Source organism: Notamacropus eugenii, chromosome 5, assembly GCF_028372415.1.
Source record: "Notamacropus eugenii isolate mMacEug1 chromosome 5, mMacEug1.pri_v2, whole genome shotgun sequence".
NCBI lineage: Eukaryota > Metazoa > Chordata > Mammalia > Diprotodontia > Macropodidae > Notamacropus > Notamacropus eugenii.
The window spans coordinates 202,247,108-202,271,352 of record NC_092876.1 but is presented as its reverse complement, the minus strand read 5'-3'; the positions used below and the strand labels follow the sequence as shown (position 1 = coordinate 202,271,352).

Below are 24,245 nucleotides of genomic sequence, written 5' to 3'. Positions count from 1 at the left end.
GCATCTCAGCCTGAGGACACTTTCTAAGGTCACTGTTGAATTTGAGAGCTTTCTTAGGTCCACACTCACTCTCCAACTCATCCCTCACCAATAATAACACCTATAATCATTAGATGATATCTTTTGGTTTATTTCTCAAAGGTTGGAGATGGAAATCCACTGAGGCTCTGGAAGGCTTCTGTGGAAGTAGAAGCTCCCCCCTCAGTGGTGTTGAATCGAGTGCTGAGAGAACGTCACCTTTGGGATGAGGATTTTGTGCAATGGAAGATTGTGGAGACATTGGACAAGCAGACAGAAATCTACCAATATGTTTTGAACAGTATGGCTCCTCATCCTTCCAGAGACTTTGTGGTTCTGAGGTAAGGCTGCTTAGTACCCTCCCTTTCTTTTCACCCACTAATATATGTAATAATTCTACCTATATTTATATTGCCAGTCCTTGGTATTTGTTCAGTATTACCAACAAAGTTTCATTTCATCAAAATTTCTGTTCCACTTGCATGCAGAAGGGTGGGGTTTTGTTGTTCTCTGATCTCTGACCTTGATAGTATTTTCTTCAGTAAAACCTAACTTTTCTTACATATAACACACTAGCCTCTTCTTCCTTTCCCCCAGTCGTAGTCTTGTCCTGGCTTCTCTTATAGCCCTGATCCTTACATAGACAGCACCAACTTTAGTAGACTAGAAATAATGTTCATTTTCTTAGAATAGAGTCTCCTGATACCAACTGCTGTCTGTCCATCTTGCCTAGTTATTCAAATGTTGCCTGCCTGGGTTTTGTCATTATTTTGTTCCCCTCCCCAAGGAAAGGCAAGTCTGTGCCTGGAATTGAGTTTGCAGCTCCAAATGTTCACAGCTAATTACTTTGGTTGGAAACACTGACACAGCCTTGTGTTCATAACTATTCTGGAGTCTCTCTGATGTTTAAGATTTTAGGAAATAACAGAACTGGACCTAAGTTTGCTAACTGTTGAAAGTTTGCTTCCAATTGATTTATGGAATTTAGTTCCAGACCTTTGCTTTCTGGGACTGGAATTAGATGCCAATCCAGTGATCTTCAGTTTTCACAGTGTAAATGGTCTGATGAGTCAGGATTACATCAGAGAGAAGAATGATTGAAAATACTAGAAGAATCCAATAAAATATAATTATAACAGTAGAGCCCTTTTTATTGTTAACTGGTGGAAAACAAGCCCCCTTGTGCAGTACTTCCCGTAGAGTATGGATTTTCACCCTGCTAGTATAAAGGGAATTAGTAATGGCACTCCCAAATGAATTTTTAAGTACTTCATACATGAAATTATTTTTTGACAGCAGACTCTAAAATTGCATTTGGTTGCCTTTCTTGCTGCATCCTTATCCTTTGGGGTTTGTTCATCTGCTGCAGTGTCTTTTAAGGACTCATTCGTTATAAACATATGAATTTGTCTCAGCGACCTTAGCCAAAATCTCTGGGACCCAGATGGAGAATGTAGGCAGTTGTAATATGACTTCTCACCACCAGTTATTTGCTGTTATCTTATAAAATCTGGAGTCTGTTTCCTTACTTTCATCAGGGCAAGGTGGAGAAGGAATGATGCTGTCATGGTGTCCTCCTCTCTCACTGTATTGAAGGAATATCACTGAGAACTAAAATCCTGTGAATGACTAGAGGTCCTCACCCTACATTATATCCACTCTTTTTTTTGTGTAGACTGGCTTCCTTCAAGTTTATGATTATTTACTCTCATTTAACATTCCTCGGATGCTTACCAATGGCCTCCCAATGTCTGTTTATACAAATGATTATATTTGGCCATCATACCAAATCTCTTCTCCATCCATAATCAGTGAACAAACATTTATTAAGGGCCTACTATGTGCCAGGCCTGGGAAATGAGAAAAATGAAAGGGTCCCTTTCATGAAGGAGTTTTATTTCTGTCTTGAAATACATACATAATATACATGGATTCAAACATGCATATGTTTATGTGTATACATATACATATATATGCACAGAAGTTATAGTAGAAGCAACGTCTATTTTATATAATCTATACTTGTTTCCCTTTTTAAAATCTTCTATACTTTTCCCATTATATGTAAAAGTATTTTTTAAATTTTTAACATTCATTTTTTTATTTTAAATTTTTAAAAATTTTTAATTTTTAGCATTCATTTTTTAAAATTTTGGGTTCCAAATTCCCTCCTCTCCCTGAGAAGACAAACACTTTGATATAAATTATACATATGTAGTCATACAAAACATTTCCATATTAACCATGTTGTGAAAGAAAACAGATCACAAAAAGAAAAATGATAAAAATAAAGTTTTTTAAAAAAGCATGCTTAGATCCGCATTCAGACTCCATCAGTTCTTTCTCTGGAGATGGATAGCATGTTTCCTTATAAGTCCTTAAGAATTATCTTAGGTCATTTTATGGCTGAGAATAGCTAAGTCATTCACAGTTGAGCATCATACAATATACAATATTCTGGTTCTGCTCACTTCACTTTGTATCGGTTCATGTAAGTTGTTCTACCCCCCTCATCGCTTCTTATAGCACAGTAATGTTCAATCGCAATCATATGCCAAAACTTGTCTTTTTTCCTTTTAAGGGGACTAGGAGCCCATTCTCAGAATTATCCTTATGAGTACTTTGCTTGGTCATACCACCTATGGAATATTTTATTCAGTTCTGGATACTGGGTTTTAGGAAGTTTATCATTAATCTGGAGAGTATCAAAGAGCAACCAGATCAGTGAAGAGATTTGGGATCATACTTCAGAAAGATTAGTTGAAGGACCTGGAGAAGAAAAGCTGAGGGTAGATATGATAACTATCCTCAAGAATTAAATTCTTGGTGGCTTGTGGGAGGATTGTTTGTCCTAGATGGTAGAAATAAAATCCAGTAGTGGGAAGCTACAAAGAGGCCAGTTCAGACTTTTGTTGTAAAGATGATCTTCCAAAGAGTGTAAGAGCTGTGCAAAATGTAACAGTCTGCTTTGGGAAGTAGGGGGTCCCTTCTCACTGGAAGTTTTCACTTCTCCAGCCAAGAGGCTGGATGGTCTCTTGTTAGTTATATAGTAGAGGGGTAGAGGCTGGGCTGCAGGGTGCCTTCTCATTTAGATCTTGTCATTCCAAGCAAAGAATGGAATGAGCTATTTTGCACAGGGTCAAGAAAAGGCATGAACCCTGTGGAGCATGTGTAACACAAAATAGCCCTGCCTGAACAAAAGTAGTAGGAGATGAATGTAATTCCAGGCTGAGAAATTTGTATTTTCTTTGAAAGTTAAAGAGAAGTCACTGGAGGTTTTTGGTCAGAGAAATGATGAAGTGGATTGGAGGGAAGAGATTAAAGGTAGAAAGACAAGTTATTGCAGTAGTCCAGGAATGATGTAGTAAGTGCCTAAACCAAGGTAGTAACAATGGGAATGGAAATGATTGTACGGCTTGGAAAGAGAGGTATCATAGGAGGAAACTCCATTGTACTTGGTGACATCCTTGGATGTCAGAGGTAAGAGTGAAGGAGTTGAAAATGACTTTGACTTTTAAGACTTGAAGAATAATGATTACTATACCATTAACAACAAAAAAAAATGAAATCCGGAAGATATGCTTTGAAGGAAGCATGAAAAGTTCCATTCTAAATATGTTGAATTTGTAGTCTTGGGATCTGTACATGGAAATTTCCAGGAAACTATGAAAAGAGATAACATGTGCAAAGTTCCAACCGCAACATATAGACAACTGCTAATTTATGCTTTTCAGTCAATTCTTGTATTTAAAATTTCTAAATCTCAAAATATTCAATACTAAGCATAATATGATAGCTTATAAATTAGCTAAGACAAACCAAAGTAAATAAAAATACTCTGCATGGAAACTGTTCTCTCTTGTGACTTTTTTTTTTTTATAGAATGAGTATGTTAAAAGAAGTAATGTTCTTACACCCCCAAACCCATCACACCTGAGTAAAAGGGTCACCATTTACTACAGAGATTTATATGCAGTGCATGTCCATAAATGTTGACTAATTGATTCATCCTCAGATGAAAATTACCCAAGAGAGGATCCCATGTACTAATCATTCTCAAAACTATTACAAAGCATCCTAACTGGTCTTCTGTTCTCAAGTGCCTTCCTTCTCTGATTTATGCCTTACAAAACTGCCTAAATGATTTTCCTAAAGCATTTATCTGACCATGTCACTCTTCTAATCAATAAGTTTTGGTGACTCCCTAGTGTCTTTAAGATCACATACAAGCGCCTCTGTTTAGCATTTAAAGCCCTCCACAAGTAGATTCCAAACTACTTTCCCAAGATTATTGCACATTAATTACTCCCCTTCATCCACTCAGTGCTCTGGCCAAACTAGATTCCTTGGTGTCACTTAATCTCCCCTCTCTTCACCTTTCATGGGCAGAACTTCAAGCATGAAATACATTCCTTCCTCATCTTCACTTATAATCCATACTTTCCCTCAAAGTTCAGCTCAAATGCCATGTGGTGCATGAAGCATGACACATAGTAGTTGCTTAAAAATAAATATTAATTGACTGATTTTGAAGGGAAGGGGAATTGAAATAGGGCCACAGATTGAGCAGAGTCATAGTCACCATTACTTTTATTATTTTTTTGGTGGAAATCAGGAAAAGCAAAAACAAAGGAAAGAAAAACTACAGACCAATTTTCCTAATGAGTATTGATGCAAAAAAAATTAAATAAAATACTAGCAAGGAGACTATACTAATGTCACAAAGATCATACACTATGACCAGGTGAAATTTACTCCAGCAATGCAGAACTGACTCAGTGTTAGGAAAAGAAGCTTAATTGACCACATCAGAAACAAAAATAACAAAAATCATATGATTATATCAAGAGATGCAGAAAAAAGCTTTTGACAAAATATAGTACCCATTCCTATTTTTTAAAAATTGGAAAGCATAGGAATAAATGGAACTTTTCTTAAAATCCTAAGTAGTGTCTATCTAAAACCCAGAGCAAGCATTATCTGTAATGGGGACAAATAAGAAGCCTTCCCAATAAGATCAAGGGTAAAGCCATGAATATCTCGTCACTATTATTATTCAGTATTACGGTTGTCCATTCTACGGGATTCAGAGTGCAGTAGGTTTAGGGTTTGGGGAAGGGAAAGGAAGGAAAGGAGAGGAGAGGAGAGTAGGCCTTGGCCTAAGGGACCCAGGTCTCCCATTGCATCCTGGGCCATCTTCAGTCATCCTGGATCCAGATGGCTCAGAAAGAGAAAGTGAGGCTGGTGATCTTGCACAGCCCTCCCTCACTCAAAGCAAAGTCAAGTGCAAGTTACATCATTTCTCTGATGGCATAGTCTTCTTCAGCAATGAAGAACGAACACAACAATCTGTGAGTAGATCCAGCTGCCTGAATGGGGACCCAGCTAGCTGGGTAACTCAGCTCCTCCTCTCCTCTCTGTGTCTCTCTCTCCTTCCTTCTCTTATCCAAAGGAAGGTAAATTAGGATGGCCACAAGATGCACAGTTAATTTGGGGTTTACTGGCAAGATTTCTGCCTTGCCTTCACTTTCCCAAAACCTTGAACCTGCTGCACTCTGAAGCCCATGGAATGGATCACATTGGGCACCTGCCCAGGCTCCACTTGAGGGCTGTTTTCTGGACTGTCCTGACTTGGGAGTGATTGTCAGTGGTGACTGATGCTGTTTCCCTCCCAGCTTGATTTGGTTATTTTTGCCTTGGCTCCTTAAAGGGAGGGGCCATCCCCTCACTCCTTCTTGGACAGGCCTATTCATTGAATGGACATTGCCTCACCCTAAGTGAGTATCTGAACAGACCTTGGCCTAAAGGGGCCAAGGTGTCCCATTGCATCCTGGGCCATCTCCAATCATCCTGATGAATATATGGTCACTGGATTCAGATGGCTCTGGAGAAGTGAGGCTCATAACTTTGCACAACCCTCACTCACTCAAAACAAGTCAAGTGCAAGTCATATCATTTCTCTGATGGCATGGTCTTCTTCAGCAACAGACAAATACAACAACAATAATTAGGTATTATACTAAGAATTCTAGCTATAGCAATAACACAAGAAAAAGAATTTTAAAGAATAAGAATAAGCCACAAGTAAACAAAACTATCACTCTTTGCAGATGATGTTGAAGGTATGCTTAGAAAACCCTAGAGAATCAACTAAAACACTTCAGTTGAAACAATGAAAAACTTAAGCAAATTTGCAGGATATAAAATAAACCCACATAAAATGTCAACATTTGTTTATTACCAACAAAATCCCAATGGAAGAAATAAAAAGAAATTCCATTGAAAATAATTGCAGATAGTAATAAAATACCCTCTGTCAAGACACACACAGCAACTTAGATGAACACAATTGCAAAACACTTTACATGAAGAGAGATCAAAATAGTTGGAAAAATGTCAATTTCTCATGGGTAGGCCAAGCAAATATAATAATAATAATAAAAAAGATAATTCTGCCCAAGTTAGTATACTTATATAGTGGCATACCAGACTACCAAAAAATTATCTTATACAGCCAGAAAAAAATAAATAACAGTTCATTTGGAAGAACAAAAGATCAAGAATATCAAGGGAATCAGTGAGTAAAAAATGCGAAGGCAGGCAGCCTGAAAGTACCAGATTTCAAACTATATTCCAAAACAGTAATCATGCAAATAGTCTGATACTGGCTAAGAAACAGAGTGTTTGATCAGTGGAATAGTGCAGGTACACAATACACAGACATAAATAATAGTAGTAAACTAGTGTTTGATAAACCCAAAGATCCAAGGTTTGGGGGCAAAAAGTCAGTATCTGACAAAAACTGCTTAGAAAAAGTAGTCTGGTGGAAACAAGACATAGATCAACATCTCACAGCTTATACCAAGATAAAATCAAAATGGGTACATGATTTAGACATGAAGGGTAATACCATAAACAAATTAGGGGAGCATGGAAAAATGTATATGTTGGTTTTGTGGCTAAGGGAAGAGTTCATGACTAAACAAGCAATAGGATCATAGGAGACAAAATGGATTATTTTGATTACAAGAAATCAAAAAGGATTTGAACAAACAAAACCAATGTAGCCAAAATTAGAAGGAAAGCAGGATAAAAAAATTATATCATTTCTCTAATAAAGTTCTCATTTCTCAAATATATAGGAAAGTAAGCCATATTTATAAATAATAAGAGCCATTCCTCAATTGATAACTGGTCAAAGGATATAAATGAGGCCCTTTTCAGAAAAAAATTAAAATTATCAATAGCTACATAAAAATGTTCACAATCACTAATAAAGTCACCTCACATGTATCAGATTGGCTAACACAACAGGAAAGGAAAATGACAAATGCTGGAGGGAATGTGGAAGAATAGGTACACTAATGCACACACTATTCTGGAGAATAATTTGGAACTATGCCCAAAAGGCTTTACAACTGTGCATGTTTTATCCATTGACCCAGTAATACCACTACTCCATCTGTATCCAAAAAGATCAAAGAAAAAGGAAAAAGACCTGTATATACAAAAAATATTTAGAGCAGCTTTTTTTTGTGGTAGAAAAGAATTGGAAATTTAGAGGATGCCTATCAATTGGAGAATGGCTGAGCAAGTTGTGATCCAAGACAATTCTAAAGGACTCATGATGAAAAATGCTGTTTGCCAGAGAGAGCTAATGAACTTGGAGTGTGGATTGAACCTTATTTTTTGTCACTTGAGTTATTTTTCTTGCTTTTTTTGTAACATGGCTAATGTGGAAATGTTATGCATGACTTCACATGTAAAATCAATACCATACCATACTGCTTGCTTTCTCAATGGGTAAATGAAAGACTTGAGATAAGAAGAGAATTAACCCACATACCTAACAAACTAGTAGAAAAAAGTTTTTGCTTCCTATAAATTCCTGCATGAAAATATGGATATCTGTGTATTTCTAGGAGTTTTTGTTGTTGTCGTTTTAGACAATAAAATAGAACAGCAAACCTTGGCTTGATATTTGGTTTTGCTTTCTCTTTCATATCTTGAACTACAGTGTCTATTGTTGTTTTACTCAGGACCTGGAAGACTGATTTGCCAAAGGGAATGTGCACTCTGGTGTCTATTTCTGTAGAGCATGAAGAAGCTCATTTGATGGGTGGTGTACGAGCTTTTGTGATGGATTCTCAGTATCTAATAGAACCTTGTGGCTCTGGCAAGTCCAGGCTGACTCACATCTGCAGGATTGACCTCAAGTGAGTATATCATTCCTGGAGCAAACTGAACAGAGCTTCGAATGATGTCAGAATTAACTCACACAGTGAAGCTACCAGAGCTCAATCCTTTGTCCCTCACCCCATCCTACCATATTATTTTCATAATTACCCTTCTCTGCTGTTATATTTGATTCCTCTTAACTCTCTTCTCCCACCTCTCACCAAATTTTACCTTTTCTTTCCTTTGCTTTTCTTCTGTTTTGTGTCTCGTTCCATTTCTGATCTACCATCTATCTACGTTGGGCTTTACAGAGAATCATTTGTCCCAGCCCACTGCCTCTCCTTTCCTCCTTCTCTGAGAAACCAATTCACTTAAATCCAGTGAAGTTTTTTAAGACTTTCGTGGCACTACACAGCATGGTGTTTTTCTTGGTAAATGATGGATATTGAATGCAACATTTCCTTTTGCTCTGAAGGAATTGGTATCATTTTCAAAAAACTCCATCTTTTGGCTTCTGGTCTTTTCTCTGGCTGTGCCCCATGCCTGGAATACTCTCCCTCCTATGCTCTGACTACTGACCCCACTGACTTCCTTTAAGTCCCAACTAAAATCACACCTTCTACAGGGAGGTTGGGCAAAACTTTACCCTCTATTAATTATTTCCTATTTATTCTGTATATTTTTACCTTTGTAAACATTTGTTTGGATGTTGTCTACCCCATTAATTAGGTTGTAAGTTCCTTGAGTGGCAGGAATTGTCTTTTGCCTCTTTTTATTTAGCACAGTTCCTGGCACATAATAGGCACTTAAATGCTTATTGATTGAAAAGGACAGAGTCATCCAGACTTCTTAACCAAAAAAGGCATTTTCTAGGTATGTGATGACAGACTGAGCACTCTGAAGTGTGTAAAGCACTTTCTTCACCCTGACCATGTGAAGTAGCTATTGTAAATTGTAGCATCCTCATCTTGTGGTCATAGAAGCCAAACCTTAGAAACTAGAGGCAGGGAGAGCAATTAAAGATATTAAGTTAGAGAGTCAGCATACAGTATTTGATAGACTGCTGGACCTGGAGTCAGGAAGACCTGGGTTCAAATCCCATGTCAGATTCCTATTTTTTTCCCTTTTTTTTTTTTTTTGGCATTTTCCCAGCCAGTTACTTGACTTCTGAATCCTTTGTCAAGAGGATAGTCCTATTGCCCCTTCTCTCCCCAGTATAGTGTTCAAGGCTGAGATTAGACTCAGCTGCTAGATCCTGCTCCCCACCCAACACTCCCACCCCCACTTTGGGTGGGGGTGGGGCCATCACTGAGGGCTGAGGTTTTTTAGAGCAGCTGTTCCCTAACTCCTGAGGCTTTAAGCTGAACTGCCTGGACAATGGACCCAGGTTGCTTCCAAGCCACTGTAGTTGCCTGCACTCTGCTGTTGCTGCCATCAGGAATCCCAGTCCCCTTTCCCCTGCTCGGAAAGCCCTCCCACACTGACCTTTGAAGCTTTCTTTGGCGCTTGTGGGTTGAGGTATCTGGGACCCTCCCTGCTGGGAACTCTGTCCCCGAGGTCTATTCAGGTCCTGTTCCTCCCAGTGCCGCATGGCCAGAGCTGGACTCTGCTCCGCTCAGCATCCCATGGGATAACCCTTTCCTGTCAGCCTTCCAGGTTCCTTTTTGCTCTTTCATTCTGTTGTTCTGTGGCTTCTGCTGCTCTAGAATTTGTTGAGAGTCATTTTTTACAGGTGTTTTGTGGGCTATGGAGGAAGTGCTAGAGTATATGCATCTTTCTACTCTGCCATCTTGGCTCCGCTCCCCCGCATCAGATTCTTACCAGCAGTGTGACTCTGGGCAAATCATTTAATCTCTCTGAACCTGTTTCTTCATCTGGGAAATGAGGAGCCTCTACAATCCCTTCTAGCTCTAAATCGGTGATCTGATAATCATGGTAACAATAGCTATAGTACTTTGAGATTTGAAAAGTGCTTTGGCAAATATTGTCTCATTTGATTCCCCCTAACAACCTGTGAGGTGAGGCGCTATTATTATCCCCATTTTACAGAGGAGGAAACTGGATCTAAGAAACATTAAGTGACTTGCCCTGGGTCTAAGAGCTAGTAAGTATATGAAACAGGTTATGAACTCAGGTTTTCCTAACTCTTAAGTGCAGTTCTCTCTCCATGGTGCCACAAGACAGCTTCTCCTGTAATTGCCCAGGACCCAAGGACTAGTTTAAGAGCCTACATTCAAACCCAGAGGTGTCTAACTTCAGGGGTATTGCTCCTTCTGCTACATCTCATGTTAATAAGAAGCAAATATTCGTAAACCTGAGGTAGCCCTCTGATTTTTTAAGCAAATGTGTTGGAAAGAAATATAAGAACAGCCATCATGAACAATGATGGATAATTCTGATTTGTTTTTAAGTCTTTTTCTGTTTCCCCCCTTCCCCCACCAGAGGTCACTCCCCAGAGTGGTACAACAAAGGCTTTGGACATCTTTGTGCTGCTGAAGTAGCCAGAATAAGAAACTCTTTTCAACCTATTATTGCTGAGGGTCCAGAAACTAAAATCTGAAATGACTGGGCAAAAAAGGAAGAGAAAGAAACTTAGGAAAGAGAGAGAAAGACTTGGAAAGTGTTCAACATGGAAGCGCTGAAAAGTGACTGGAAAGTACCAGAGGGCAGAGACTTCTCTGCAAGGTTGTCTTCTGAAGATGTCCTCATCACTAATGTAATAGATATTCTTTTATCAGAGCTTTTATCTCTCTTACTTAAAATTAAAGATTATTATTTGTGCATTGCCTAATTTTGCTATTTAAGCGCTTCTACGAAGCATATTTTAAATTGTAAATAAACTATGTAGAATATGTACATATTTGTGTATATCTCTATATACTGTATATATGTATAGTAATTATATATATATTATATATATCTATAATTGAGTGTTTGGAACAGGAAAACCCCACATCATTTTGACCCTTACTTATTGGATCTTCTCAATGCAAGAGACTGAGCAATGATCCACTATTAGCAGCCCTAAGACAAGACATATGTAGCCCATTGTGATATTTAACCAAAAGACCCCTAACCAAAGGAAAATAATTTCAGTCGTTCTCTTCTATGCAGACCATCAGTTCATATTAATAAAAATATTTATATATTTAAGTGGAGAGTTGGCTGCAATAGGTAAAAAATAATAGTTTCCATTAAAACAAAGTAGCTCTTGACAAGTAATTAGCCATTATGGGACTGGAATGTAAAAAGTAGCCAATGAGCACCTATGTACATTGACCTTTGTTCAGGGATCTGTAAGATGTTGATGACTGTTCTAGCTCATGGTAAAGTATTTACTTTATAATAGAAACAGAAGCAGTGTTCCCACCCAGGTTTAGAGATAAATATTATAGCTTTTTTAATACTTCAAGTAGAAAAGAGCCTACACTTTTTCTAAAGCTTTCATAGAGACATTTCATAATTTTCATAAATTCAATTTGACTAATAGAATTTTTGGTCACAGCTAATTAACATTTTCTTACCGATATATTGCACTGATTTCTTAACAATGACACCAATTTAAGAGAAATAATGGCCTTTCAGGAGTACTGGACCATTACACTTTCAGGGAATTCATATTTTATTACATATAATACTTTTAAAAAATATAGTTCATTGAAGTTTTACAATTGAAAGAGTGGGTTTTTAATTAACATAAAACCAAAAATATACTCCTAAATTAGTTTTAGAAAAATATATGAGTTTATTAATATCATGTTTCTTCATTAGTCAACTCAAGCTACCTAAGTATTTGCCCCAACCTTATTTATTGCTGTATAGACTAATCAGAAGACTACCCAAAACCAATTGCCACTGGTTTTTCTTTGGGTTTATATGTTTGTTTTTTAAATGCATTCAGCCAATGGTGTATGAAGAGGAATTTTATTAATATTTGGATTCAGTTAGATTTTTCTTACAGCAAGTCATCCAGCAATTGGTGGTGTAGTAAAAGCTTCATTTACTGACTTCTAGTGTTTTGAATCTGCTTGCATTACATGCATTTATGTTGTTTTCTGCTGTCAGCAATGTGCAAGCATTCTGTAGAGGAGATTAAAAGTATTAGAGGTGTGAGTACTGAATTGCTTCAGTTACTTGCAAAGAAACCATTGCTGCATTATTATTATTTTTACCGGGTGTGAAGGCAGTTATTAAAAAATAGCTTTTTTAAAAATTGCACAATGGCACTGGGTATCTTGTACCCTATGCATCAGAAGAAAGCCCATAATGTGCTCCTGCCATTTGGGCCATGCTCCAGCAGCCAAGCAAACTAGTTTCTGCCAGAACACATGAAATTTCACTTTCCATATCGTCCCTTTGTGTGCATCAAAATAAATGTTATCTGACTTCAAACCAGTTACTGGACATGTTTCATCAGTAGGGACAAAAAAGAAAAACATGCAAACAGTGGCAGAATATAGCAAGAAAAAGAAGTCAAGCATCATCTGGAGGATAATTAATAGAGTGGCCATCAGAAGGGGACCAGAAAAGCTTATTCTTGATGGTCCGCCTTTTGGAATTACCTAATTACCACATTCTCATTACATCTCTAAACTGCCTAGCAACATGCCACACCTTTTTAAAAAACTGTGCATTAAGCTTGTGTCAAACACTATACAGTATTTTGTTCATTGTTATCTTGCCATTGGGAATACAGTATGATCATTGCATTTTTAATGTTATATTCATATTTATACCTCATGTATATTTTTACCTCAGTTGGTATCAATCAAAAATTGTAAATAAATAATTGCCAAGTCAAATAAATTTATATATGCAAAGAATCTCCCCTTACTTTGTGATCCATGTTGGTTTTTATGTTGTATGACTGAACGGGAAACTCTGTTTCATGATCACAGATTTTTCTTTAAGATTGCTTCACATGAAATTCAAATGATATATTCAAAGGAATATTTGATTTGACCAACATCACACAATCAAATGATGTATTCTCCAAAACAGGGACTACCACTATTGTCACTGGTACCAAATAGTCATAAAAAAGCTCTGAAAATGTTTTATATGATGCACTGAAGTCTTGGGTGAGGATTTTTCCACCATATTTTGATTCTTGTGCTTAGGGTAGAGCAATCTCTTTAAAAAATATCTCAAATTTAAAAAAAAATATGCATAGCGTGTCTTATTAAGGTGAATGTTCACCTAAATTTAATCTCCTTTATATGAAAAGAAAATTATAACTTGATGAATAAATTTATTCAAGACAACACTTAGACGATAGAAGAGACTCTACATATGATTTGCAGGTTTCTACCCTATTTTTTATATAACATGCCTTGTGTGCTTTTGTTATATAGGAACTTTAAGAAGTCTTTATTTCATTGAAGACCATAGTCCTTTTTTGCCTCAAAAACAATCTTCCTAAAGTTGCTGTGGACAAAAATAAATTATCATTGCCTGGTGGCCAAATATTCTAGTGATTCAGTTCAATTCAACATATAATTGAATTAGGCGAGGGACTAGATCTGTGGTTTCATTGATGTAGGTCATTACCAGATAAGGAAACTCTTTGTAACGTTCTATTTAAGCATGTTCTCTGCAACTTAGAGAGTCACCTAGTCCAGTGAAAAGTTAATTCACTTGCCCAGAAACAGGACTTGAATCCAAGTCTTCCCAGCTTGAAGGACAATTCTATACACTTGATTACACTGCCTCATATTAGCAAATTGAGAATAAAGTTTAGTAAGCACCTATCCATCATGGTGATAAAAAAAAAAAACCCCTACCCTCAAGGTGCTTCTATTTTGCTGGATGATGAGTTTCTCCAAATATAACTAGTTGGTTCTTAAACAACAAGCATACAATTCATTACAAGAACAGTATTTCTCTGCTGTGTTGTTCCATTTCAGATTAATGAAAAGAAGAAGGGACAAAGAATAAAAATCACCAGATATGGAGTCAGGAGACCTGTGTGATGTTGGTCAAATCATTTTAACCACTTTAGACCTCCTCACCTGTAAAACTGGCAAAGTTAAGCAAAATTACCTCTCTGGTCCCTTCTGGCTATAAATCTATGCCCCTACCCATTGCCACACTGTCCACTTACCAAATCACCATCCTGGAAATGCTGATAATGTTACTCAAGCTCAATTTCAGTAACTGTAATAAAGTAGCATCTCAACACCTTGCCATATAGAATTTGGTCACATTTTTCCCCGGAAAATACATGAGGATAATGCCATTCCACACTGAGTAATCTCTTTTATCCCCCATCCATCAGATTTACTCATATTTTGTTTTCAATGCCTGTCTTATTTTTAGAGCAGAGTTGATGATCCCAAGAAACAAATGAAAGCCAGATTATGCTCCTCCTGACTTGCAGAGCTGGGAGAATCACCAAATCTAAGTGGGAAGGGCATATAAGACATCTGGTCTTATAGAGTGCTTCAAGAGAATTCTCTCTGAAAATACCCAACAAGTGTTGGTACTACCTTTGCTTACAGACCTTCAGTGAGTTGACCTATCTCACTTTGGATTGCTGTAATTGTGAAGGTATTTTTCCTTAGAGCCTACCTAAATTTGCCTCTTTACAATTTCCACTACTGGACCAAGTGACCCAAGTTGAATTGCTATTTGTTTCCCAACCCATCAAATATTTCACATTGATGGTTTGCACACTGTAAAAAGATCAGTGAGAGAAGTATTTAGCTTTGTGACGTTGTAAAACAAACAAAGACCAATGAAGAACTGAAATTTTGAACAGCTCACACTGTGTTAAAGTTGTCCATTGTTCATGAAGATTATTTAGTCCTGCAGATTATTTTAAAATCATATTTAATTTTAGGCTTACATGTTTTGCAACACTTGGCCACCTCATCTTGATCTCCAGTTGGTACATGCTTCATTTTATGCTAAATAATACTAATATTGCCCTATGGAAAATATAACTAGAATGGTTAGGAATGGTTGGGAATAAATATGTTGCAAAAAATTACAATGAATTCCAAAGTGAAAAATGGTAATTTAAATGACCTTTTAAAATGGTCACTTAAAAAAATTATCTATTTGCACCAACATTATTACTGCTTTATTAGTCAAGATGATTTAGCAAAATCTGGCATCCCCCTTAAATTAGAACATTCTGAAAAATGCAGATACCTCCTTTTATATCAAAAATAAGAATGTTTTGGAGAACTTGTAAATGTTCTGCCTATTATATACATCACAATAGCACCAGGTTGTGGGTTTTCTTTTGGCTCTTCCTAGATTTCCCAAGATAGAAAGAAGAGGTTATCACTTAATCAATATGCTTACTGGTATATAGTAAGTGAGGGATACAAAAATACAGCCACACCTTGATTAAAAAACGTCTGGGAATGAAGCCCTTTTATGAAGGCAGTATTGACCACTTTAAAAAAAAACAAAAAAATCATCATAAATCATGTGAGAATCAATATCGGTCAACTCAATGGCACCATTACCAGTAAATAGTGGGAAGGATTTTTATCTATGTATCCACAGTCAGTTGCCCATAGTTGCCCATCCTGGACGACCTTGAGAAGAGTGTCTTCAGGATCCTCAGGCTCCCTCTCTGTTGACTGATCAATTTATTGACTTTAGTCTGATGTGTGTTGCAATGTGCATAAGCAGATATGTTATTTTGTATGTCATAATTATATTATAAAAGGATTCATCCATTATTAAAAGAATCTTAGATGTCCATCACTAAGAAGATGGGGCCTTGAGATCACCACAGCCCTCAAGCTGTGCCCTTAAAATCCTGGAGATTTAGAACTAGAATGAAACCACTCACCTTACCAGAATAAATGCAAGTCAAATGATTTACCCAAAAAGAAGAGAGTAGCGACAGAACCTGAGCCTCATAACAGGCCTTCTAGCTCTAGTATTCTTTCTACCATAACATGCCTTGTTACTTGATGATTTAGTCCTTGTGTGATGACTGGGCAAGGTAGGGAGATCAGAATGGATTGTCCCCAAATTCATCTAGACAGGACTTGAAAGAATCAAGAGACTATAAAGTGGATGGCCAGAGCTCCTAGAAGCAAAGGGGTATTTATCCTGTCCTAATGAGCTTTCAGGTTCTAAAGCAAGATTCAGAACCTTTTTTGTTTCATAGACTTCTTAAGCAATCTGATGAAGCCTTTGGACTCCTCAGAATCATAAAGTAAGATGCAATTTTTTCCCATCCAAGTTCATGGATTCTGAAATCTTTCCAACACCCATTGGGGGCAGGAATCCTTGATCTAGAATCTGGCTGATACTAGCCTTCTTCTGCTTTGATCCTTGCACTAACCTCTTGTCTGCCTTCTCTTCCACCCCTTTCCTTATAGCACAGTCTGGTTCTCTCCTCCCCTAATTTCCTTCTGCCCTAAAATTTATACATACTAGTTTATATTTTCACTTCATTTGATGATATTTCATATTTAACATTAATATGATATTTTGTTTTTAATACTATTTTTGTCCAGTAAATCTCTTTTCTAATACTTCATAATGCCTTCCTATGCCTTGTGTACATGATTCCTGCCTGAGCTAACAAAATAGCTAATACAGGAGTGTGTCATTGAAATTCATACCTTCTGTTTTATATTTCTATATATGCCATAGCTCTTGCCTTCAAAGAGCTTGAAACCTAGCTGGCAAGATAATTTGACAAATTATGAAAACATATTGAATGAAATTACTTAGTTGTATGTCATAATATGTGTCTACAGGATTCAGAGACTGTGGGAAATTGATGGGAACTAGGATGATCAAGGTTTTGTAGGGGTCATAGAGCTAGAGCTGGAAGGGACCTCAGAGATTTTTTAGTTCATAAAGATTTCATTTTATAAAATTTATAGATGACAAAACTGAAACTGGGAAAGGCTGTCTTGCCCAGGGTCATAGAGAATAGTCAAAACAGACCCACAAAAATCTGTTTCCTAATTGACTGATGAGTATATCTCCCAGGATTCAGTGTTATAGGAGAGACTTGAAAATAAATTTTTATGGACATCTTTTATTTCTTATATCATCATAGTTATACCAATTTTTGCCTCATCCTCTCCCAGTGAGCCATACCATATGACATGTATTTTTTATTTAGTGAGGAAAAAAATCAGCACAACTGATCAATAGATATGAAAATTTCCAAAAACAGATGCAGTGTGTAACAGCTAGGACCTCCCCTCTCCACAAAGAAGTGGGTTGGAGATGTTGGAGACGCAGCATTTCATGCTGCATAGCAGGAAGGATGGTATGTTTGAAGAAAACAAGGATTCCATTTCCAAACATTTGTATTATACAACAAAAATTGTAGCTTAATGGAATTGAATAGGAAAACAGGCAATGTCTCCTTTTTTGGAGAAGAGAGGAAAAAAGAATATTTTGTCATTTTCATTCAAAGTTTTTAGAGTACTGAACAAACAAAGGCATTGACATCCCTGTGTTACAGAATCTAGATGCCATGCAGAAACATGAACTATATCATTCAAGGTGATGCTGTAAGTCATGCAGACTGAGCAACACAGACTCCAGGCTGTCCAGACTCCAGGCCTGTCCTGTCTCCAGCAGAGGCCCATCTAGTGAGTGGGCAAGCAGAAGATGGGTCTGTGGATGCTATTTGTATCACTAGTACCGTTTGTATTTGTATTTTTTTTCTAATGCCATTTGGTGGTGCACTGAACAGGGTACTGGGCCTGCAATCACAAACCTCTGAATTTAAATGTAACTTCAAACACTTATTGACTCTGGACAATTAACTTAACCTTTTTTGGCCTGTTTCTTCAACTGTAAGATGGAGATAATAATAGCACCTTCTTCCCAGGACTGTTGTGAGGATCAAATGAAATAAAATTTGTGAAGTGTTTGGCATGGTGTCTGGAATATAGCAGGTGCTATATAAACGCTTATTCCCTTCTTTTTCCCTTCATTAGCTGAAGGGACTATACTGGATTTTGACTGGTGGTAATTGCTGTTAATGACTAGAATCCAACATGTTACTAGTTGTGTAATTGTGCATCAGATTTCTTCCTACTCTCTGGCAATCTTTAATTACCTCTACAGAAATTTTACTCAGTCAACTTGCCCCTTCTTTTGGCTGCCCCCAGCAGTGTTTAAGGAAAACTATGACTGAGTTGCCTTCCTATTTGACCTCAGGCAAAAGTCACTTAACCTCTCTTTTTAATCTTATATGCACTATCCATACAAACTGGTACTATTAGGGGGAAGGTGGAGAATCTTATGGAATGCTTTTTTTTACTCTTTGACTCATTAGCAGGGCTGACGATTTGACCAGGTGAAGGAAATAATGCTGCATGAAAGTCAGAAATATAAAAATTCTGAGCCAGCAAAAGCAATATGAATAGAAGAAAGTGATGTAGAGGAGAAAACAAAAGAGACTGGACAGAGAGGGAGTTCCAACACCAGAAACTGAGAAAATCATGGATCCTTGGCATGTGTACTTCAGAATCAATTAATCAGGGCAGCTAGGTCACACAGTGTATAGAGCACTGGCCCTGGAGTCAGGAGGACCTGCATTCAAATTCAGCCTTAGCCAACTGACACACACTAGCTATGTGACCCTAGGCAAATCATTTAACCCTAACTGCCTCACAAAGAAAAAAAATGGTCAATTAATCAGTAAACATTTTCCTGTAGTGTAAGATAGATTTTCATACCAAATTTAGTGAGCTTGTTTTTCCTTCCTTAAGCCATATGTGAAGAGAGTAAGCTTCACTTTTCCCCTCTCACCTCCTCCCTTTTCTCCTCCTTTGAAAAAGATTTTTTCTTATGTCTTTTATGAATGATAATTTGCCCCATTCCATTTCTTCCTTTCTCCTCCCAATATATATTCCTCTCTCACCCCTTAATTTTATTTTTTATAGATATCATCCCTTCTGATTCAACTAAACCTGTGTTCTCTGTCTATGTGTGTGTGTGTGTGTGTGTGTGTGTATGTGTGTGTGTATAATCCCTCCACCTACCCAAATACTGAGAAAAGTCTCAAAAGTTACAAATATTATCTTTTCATGTAGGAATGTAAACAGTTCAGCTTTAGGAAATCCTTTATGATTTCTCTTTCCTGTTTACCTTTTCATTCTTCTCTTGATTCTTGTGTTTGAAAGCCAAATTTTCTATTCAGTTCTAGTCTTTTCATCAAGAATGCTTGAAAGTCCTCTATATCATTGAATAGCCATTTTTTCCCTTGAAGTATTATACTCAGTTTTGCTGGGTAGGTGATTCTTGGTTTTAATCCCAGTTCCTTTGACTTCCGGAATATCCTGTTCCAAGCCCTGTGATCCCTTAATGTAGAAACTGCCAGATCCTGTGTTATCCTGATTATATATCCATAATACTCGAATTTTTCTTTCTAGCTGCTTGCAATATTTTCTCCCTGACTTAGGAACTCTGAAATTTGGCCACAATACACCTAGGAGTTTCTCTTTTCAGATCTCTTTCAGGAGGTGATTGGTGGATTCTTTCAATATTTATTTTGCCCTCTGGTTCTAGAATATTGGGGCAGTTTTCCTTGATAATTTCATGAAAGATGATGTCTAGGCTCTTTTTTTGATCCTGGCTTTCAGATAGTCCCATAATTTTTAAACTGTCTCTCATGGATCTGTTTTCCAGGTCAGTTGTTTTTCCAATGAGATATTTCACATTATCTTCTATTTTTTCATTCTTTTGGTTTTGTTTTATAATTTCTTGGTTTATCATAAAGTCATTAGCTTTCCTCAGCTCCACTCTCATTTTTAAAGAACTATATTCTTCAGTGAGCTTTTGAACTTCCTTTTCCATTTGGATTATTCTGCTTTTTAAAGCCTTCTTCTCCTCATTGACTTTTTGGACCTGTTTTTCCAGGTGAGTTAGCCTATTTTTAAAGATATTATTTTCTTCAGCATGTTTTTGGTTCTCCTTTGGCAAGCTATTGAATCACTTTTCAAGCTCTTCCAAGGCCTGAACCCATTTCATATTCATTTTGGAGGTACTGGATGCAGAAGCCTTGACTTCCTCTGACAGTATGCATTGTTCTTCCTCATCTGAAAGGATAGAAGGAAATACCTGCTCACCAAGGAAGTAACCTTCTATGGTCTTATTTTTTTCCTCTTTTTTGGGCATTTTCCCAGATAGTTACTTGACTTCTGAATCCTTTGTTAAGAGGAGGGTCCTAGTGCTCCTCCTCACCCCAGGACCTTGCTCAGGGCTGAGATTCAGATCAATTGCTCAATTCCCCCAGGAGTTTTAGGTGGACTGCTTCACAGATGAACACTGCAGCTGCAACCACCACTGCTGCTGCCACTGCTACTACTGCTGCCTCCTAGGACCAGTGCTGGGGGCGGGGGGGGGAACCCTGCTCCCCTCTCGCCCAGCTGGGAAAGCCTTCTCACTGACCTTTGAAGCTTTCTTTGGCACTTGTGGATTGAGGGATCTGAGACCCTCCCTGCTGGGGATTCTGCCCTGGAAGTCTGTTCCAGTCCTATGCCTCCTGGTGCTATGTGGCCAGGACTGGGTTCTGCTCCACTCAGTGTCTCATGGGATAGACCTTTCCTGTCAGCCTTCCAGGCTACCTTTGGCTGGAAATCTCTTTCACTCCATCATTCTATGGCTTCTGATGCTTTAGAATTTGTTGATTCATTTTTTACAGGTATTTTATGGGCTGTGGGGGAAGAGCTAGAGTAAATGTGTCTTTCTACTCCACCATCTTGGCTCTGCCCCTTGGGAGTTATTCCTTATAACAAAGAATTAGTGGGAGAATTTGATGTTAAAGAAGTAGGAATAGGTGGGGGAGGGAAGCACTGTGGAGTTGTGGAAAGCAGGATACAATTTCTGAAATATGATTAATCTTCTCTCCCTATTCCCTTTTGGGGAGGTCAAAAGAGAGAATAGAATAAAGGGGGGACGGGGTAGGATGGAGGGATATATAGCTAGTCTTACACAACATGACTATTGTGGAAGTGTTTTGCAAAATGGCACATACTGTATTGAATTACTTGCCTTCTCAGTGAGGATGGGTAGGGAGGAAGGAAGGGTGAGAAGTTGGAATTCAAAGTATTAGAAACAAATGTTGAGAATTGTTATTGCATATAACTGGGAAATAATAAATACAGGTAATGGGGTATAGAAATCTATCTTGACCTACAAGAAAAGAGAAAAGATGAGGATAAGGGAAGGGTGGGGTGTGATAGCAGGGAGGACACATTGAGGGAAGAGTTAATCAGAATGCAAAATATTATGGGTGGGGGGAGGGGAGAGATGAGGAGAAAATTGGAACTCAAAATTTTGTGGAAATGAATGTAGTAATCTAAAGATAAATAAATAAATAGAAATTAATCAGTAAATATTTATTAAATACCTACTGTACTAAGTGCTAGGATAAAAAAAAAGGCAATACCAAAAACAAAACAAAACAAAACAAAAAAAACCAGTGTCTGACCTCAAGGAACTTATAAGGAAACAACATGCACATTGTCATTATATACATTATTCTCTTGGTTCTGCTCACCTCATTCCTCATCAGTTCTTACAAGATTTCCCATGTTTCTCTAAAAAACTATTATCCCTTTCATCATTTATTATAGCATAATAAAATTTCATTACATTTATATACCATATGTCATTCCCCAGTTAATGGGTACCCCCTTACTTTCCAGTTCTTTACTATATAATAAAAAGAATTGCTATAAACATTTGTGCACATAGTCATTTTGTTATTTCTTTCATGTCTTTCACCCCACTGACTCTCACCTCAGGTTCATGGTTTTCATCATTCTTTCTCATTCTTACATCCTCTTGTATCCAAACACAAGATGATAATAGACCAGCTGTTTTACCTCTACAGAAACATTTTACTCAATCAGCTTACTCCTCCTTTTGGCTGTCCCCAGCAGTGCTTAAAGAAAACCATGCCCAAGTTGCCCTGCTAGCACCCCATGGCTCCTTTCTGCTCCCCAGCCCCACAATGCCCTAATTCCTCTTCTATGCTAACACAAAAGAGAAGTTCTGCTATTGGCCCTAGTACACATTGTTAGCAACACAAAGTGTCTTCCTAAATCCTCTCACCTCCACCCAAACTCATGTTTCTCTAAGTTAGATACTTGCTACTTGGACTGTAACCGTGGTTTGGACTCCTTCCCCTTTGGTGAAGGGTCAGGAAACCAGATCTTTTTGACTGGGAAGTTACCTTGAATTATTAATTCATTGGGTTCCCTCTGCTCATGTCCTACTCAGTTTTAAATATTAGGATAGGACCTTAGGACTGGAAGGTATTTTTAAGGTTATCTAGCCTATCTCCCCTTAATAAAAAGATTTTTTCTGTGAAACTTGGATTCAGTCAAAGGGCCACACTTGAGGACCTAGAGAGGCACATGTGGCCTCCAGGCCACAGGTTTCCTACCCCTGTATCCTCTTCACACTCACACACACACACACACACACACACACACACACACACACACACACACACACACACACACTACAAATGAGAAAACTGAGATTCAGAGAAACTAAGCGATTTGTCCAAAACCACACAGACAGTAAATGAAAGAGCTGGGATTTGAACACCAAATGTATTGTGCCATAATTAGCCAAACAGATCTAGTTAGAGGAAGATTTTCTTTCCACATATATTCTCTTTATAACTTTCACCCAAGCACAGAGATGCTGTTCTCCCTAAAGAAATGTGCCTTGGCATTGGGACTAAACCATGGCTTCATAGCAACAATTCAACTTTGATTATTCTTTGAGTTAGGAGATTCTGAAGGTTGTAGACAACAAAATCACTTCATGACACTGAGGGTGTGTGACAAAGGTAGAATTTGCATGTAAACAACCAAATTTTTTTTTCAGATACCTTAATTACACAGGTAAAACTGGATTCCTGGAAGTGACTAGAATATAGGTTTGTCTTATTTTTATGTTCAGGGGACATAAATCTTTTTTTCATAAAAAAAACCCATGAATTTAGAGTCAGAAGGGATCTTGTAGGCCATCTACTCTCATTACTTCATTTTACAATTAAGGAAACTGAGTCCAGGGGTGGTTGAGCAACTTTCCCAAGGTCATACAAGTAGTATAAGAAAGATTTCAAGCTAAGGTCCTCTGATTCTGGAACTGATAAGTCAATCTCTCTTCTAAGGAATGACTTAAAAGCTAATTTAGGGATGTGCCAGAGTGACTGGTCATGTCAACTGAATTATGGCTTAGGACCCAGGAAGAAAGGGCATTTTAATGCTCCAGTTAGGAAGCAGACACACAGGCCTTGCCATAGGCAAATCCGTTCACAAATACATGCTGGATTTATGATTTTGTCAATGTAGTAAGACCCTCTACCAGCTCAGACTGTAAACCGTCTATGACTAAATAAATAAGTTCCTGCAAGTCTTCAAGCAAGTCCTTTGCTTGAAGCATACAGAGGTTAAGTTATCTGTACAGAATCCCTCAGCTAGGAAATGTCAAAATGATTATTTAAACCTAGGACTTCCTCACTCCAAATCCATTACTGTTCAACTACAATGGCATTAATTGGGGAGAAAATACATTGGAGAACTGGAAAGAACACTTGTGTTTCCTTATATTAAATTCACTTGGACATCCCAGGACCTCAGAACATAACCTCTCCCTTTAAGTGTGAATTAAAATGGCTGCAAATTGAATCTATAATCAGTATTCCGAAATGGCTAAAGGACTTAAAATATTCAAGGACAAAGCCTACTTTATCCACAATAGGATCAGTCTACATAGCACAGAAGTCTTCCTAAAGAAAGAATAACATCTAAGCACTAGACAGATGTTGATCTGGTATGTGGGGACATAATTACTTTGGTCATGTCTTAGTCTACCCCAAATGTCTGGAGAGAGAGAAACTCTCCAAACTCCTTTCTTCAACTTTCACTTGGTTGGAATGAAAACAAAACCATCATCTAGAAGGAGAATTTTGATCCATAAACTAGATTTCCCATGATGTTGAATTTTGAAAATAACATGGTGGTTTGAAGATGTAACTGGTTTAATAAAGCTTTTAAATCTGCACTGGGACTGTGTTATTCTCT

At 37.6% G+C, this 24,245-nt stretch overlaps 1 protein-coding gene across 20 annotated transcripts in view; it reads left to right on the top strand.

The window, feature by feature from the left end:
- The window catches only part of STARD13 (StAR related lipid transfer domain containing 13), a 750,665-nt gene extending 737,646 nt beyond the window's left edge, over positions 1–13,019 (top strand). For all 20 annotated transcript variants that reach the window (XM_072616415.1, XM_072616414.1, XM_072616416.1 and 17 more), the window contains 3 exons: positions 142–359; positions 8,058–8,234; positions 10,639–13,019. In XM_072616415.1, the coding sequence (XP_072472516.1) occupies positions 142–359; positions 8,058–8,234; positions 10,639–10,756 (513 nt within the window). In that variant the 3' untranslated portion in view covers positions 10,757–13,019. The remainder of the gene's footprint in view (positions 1–141; positions 360–8,057; positions 8,235–10,638) is intronic.
- The last annotated feature ends 11,226 nt before the right edge of the window (positions 13,020–24,245 follow it).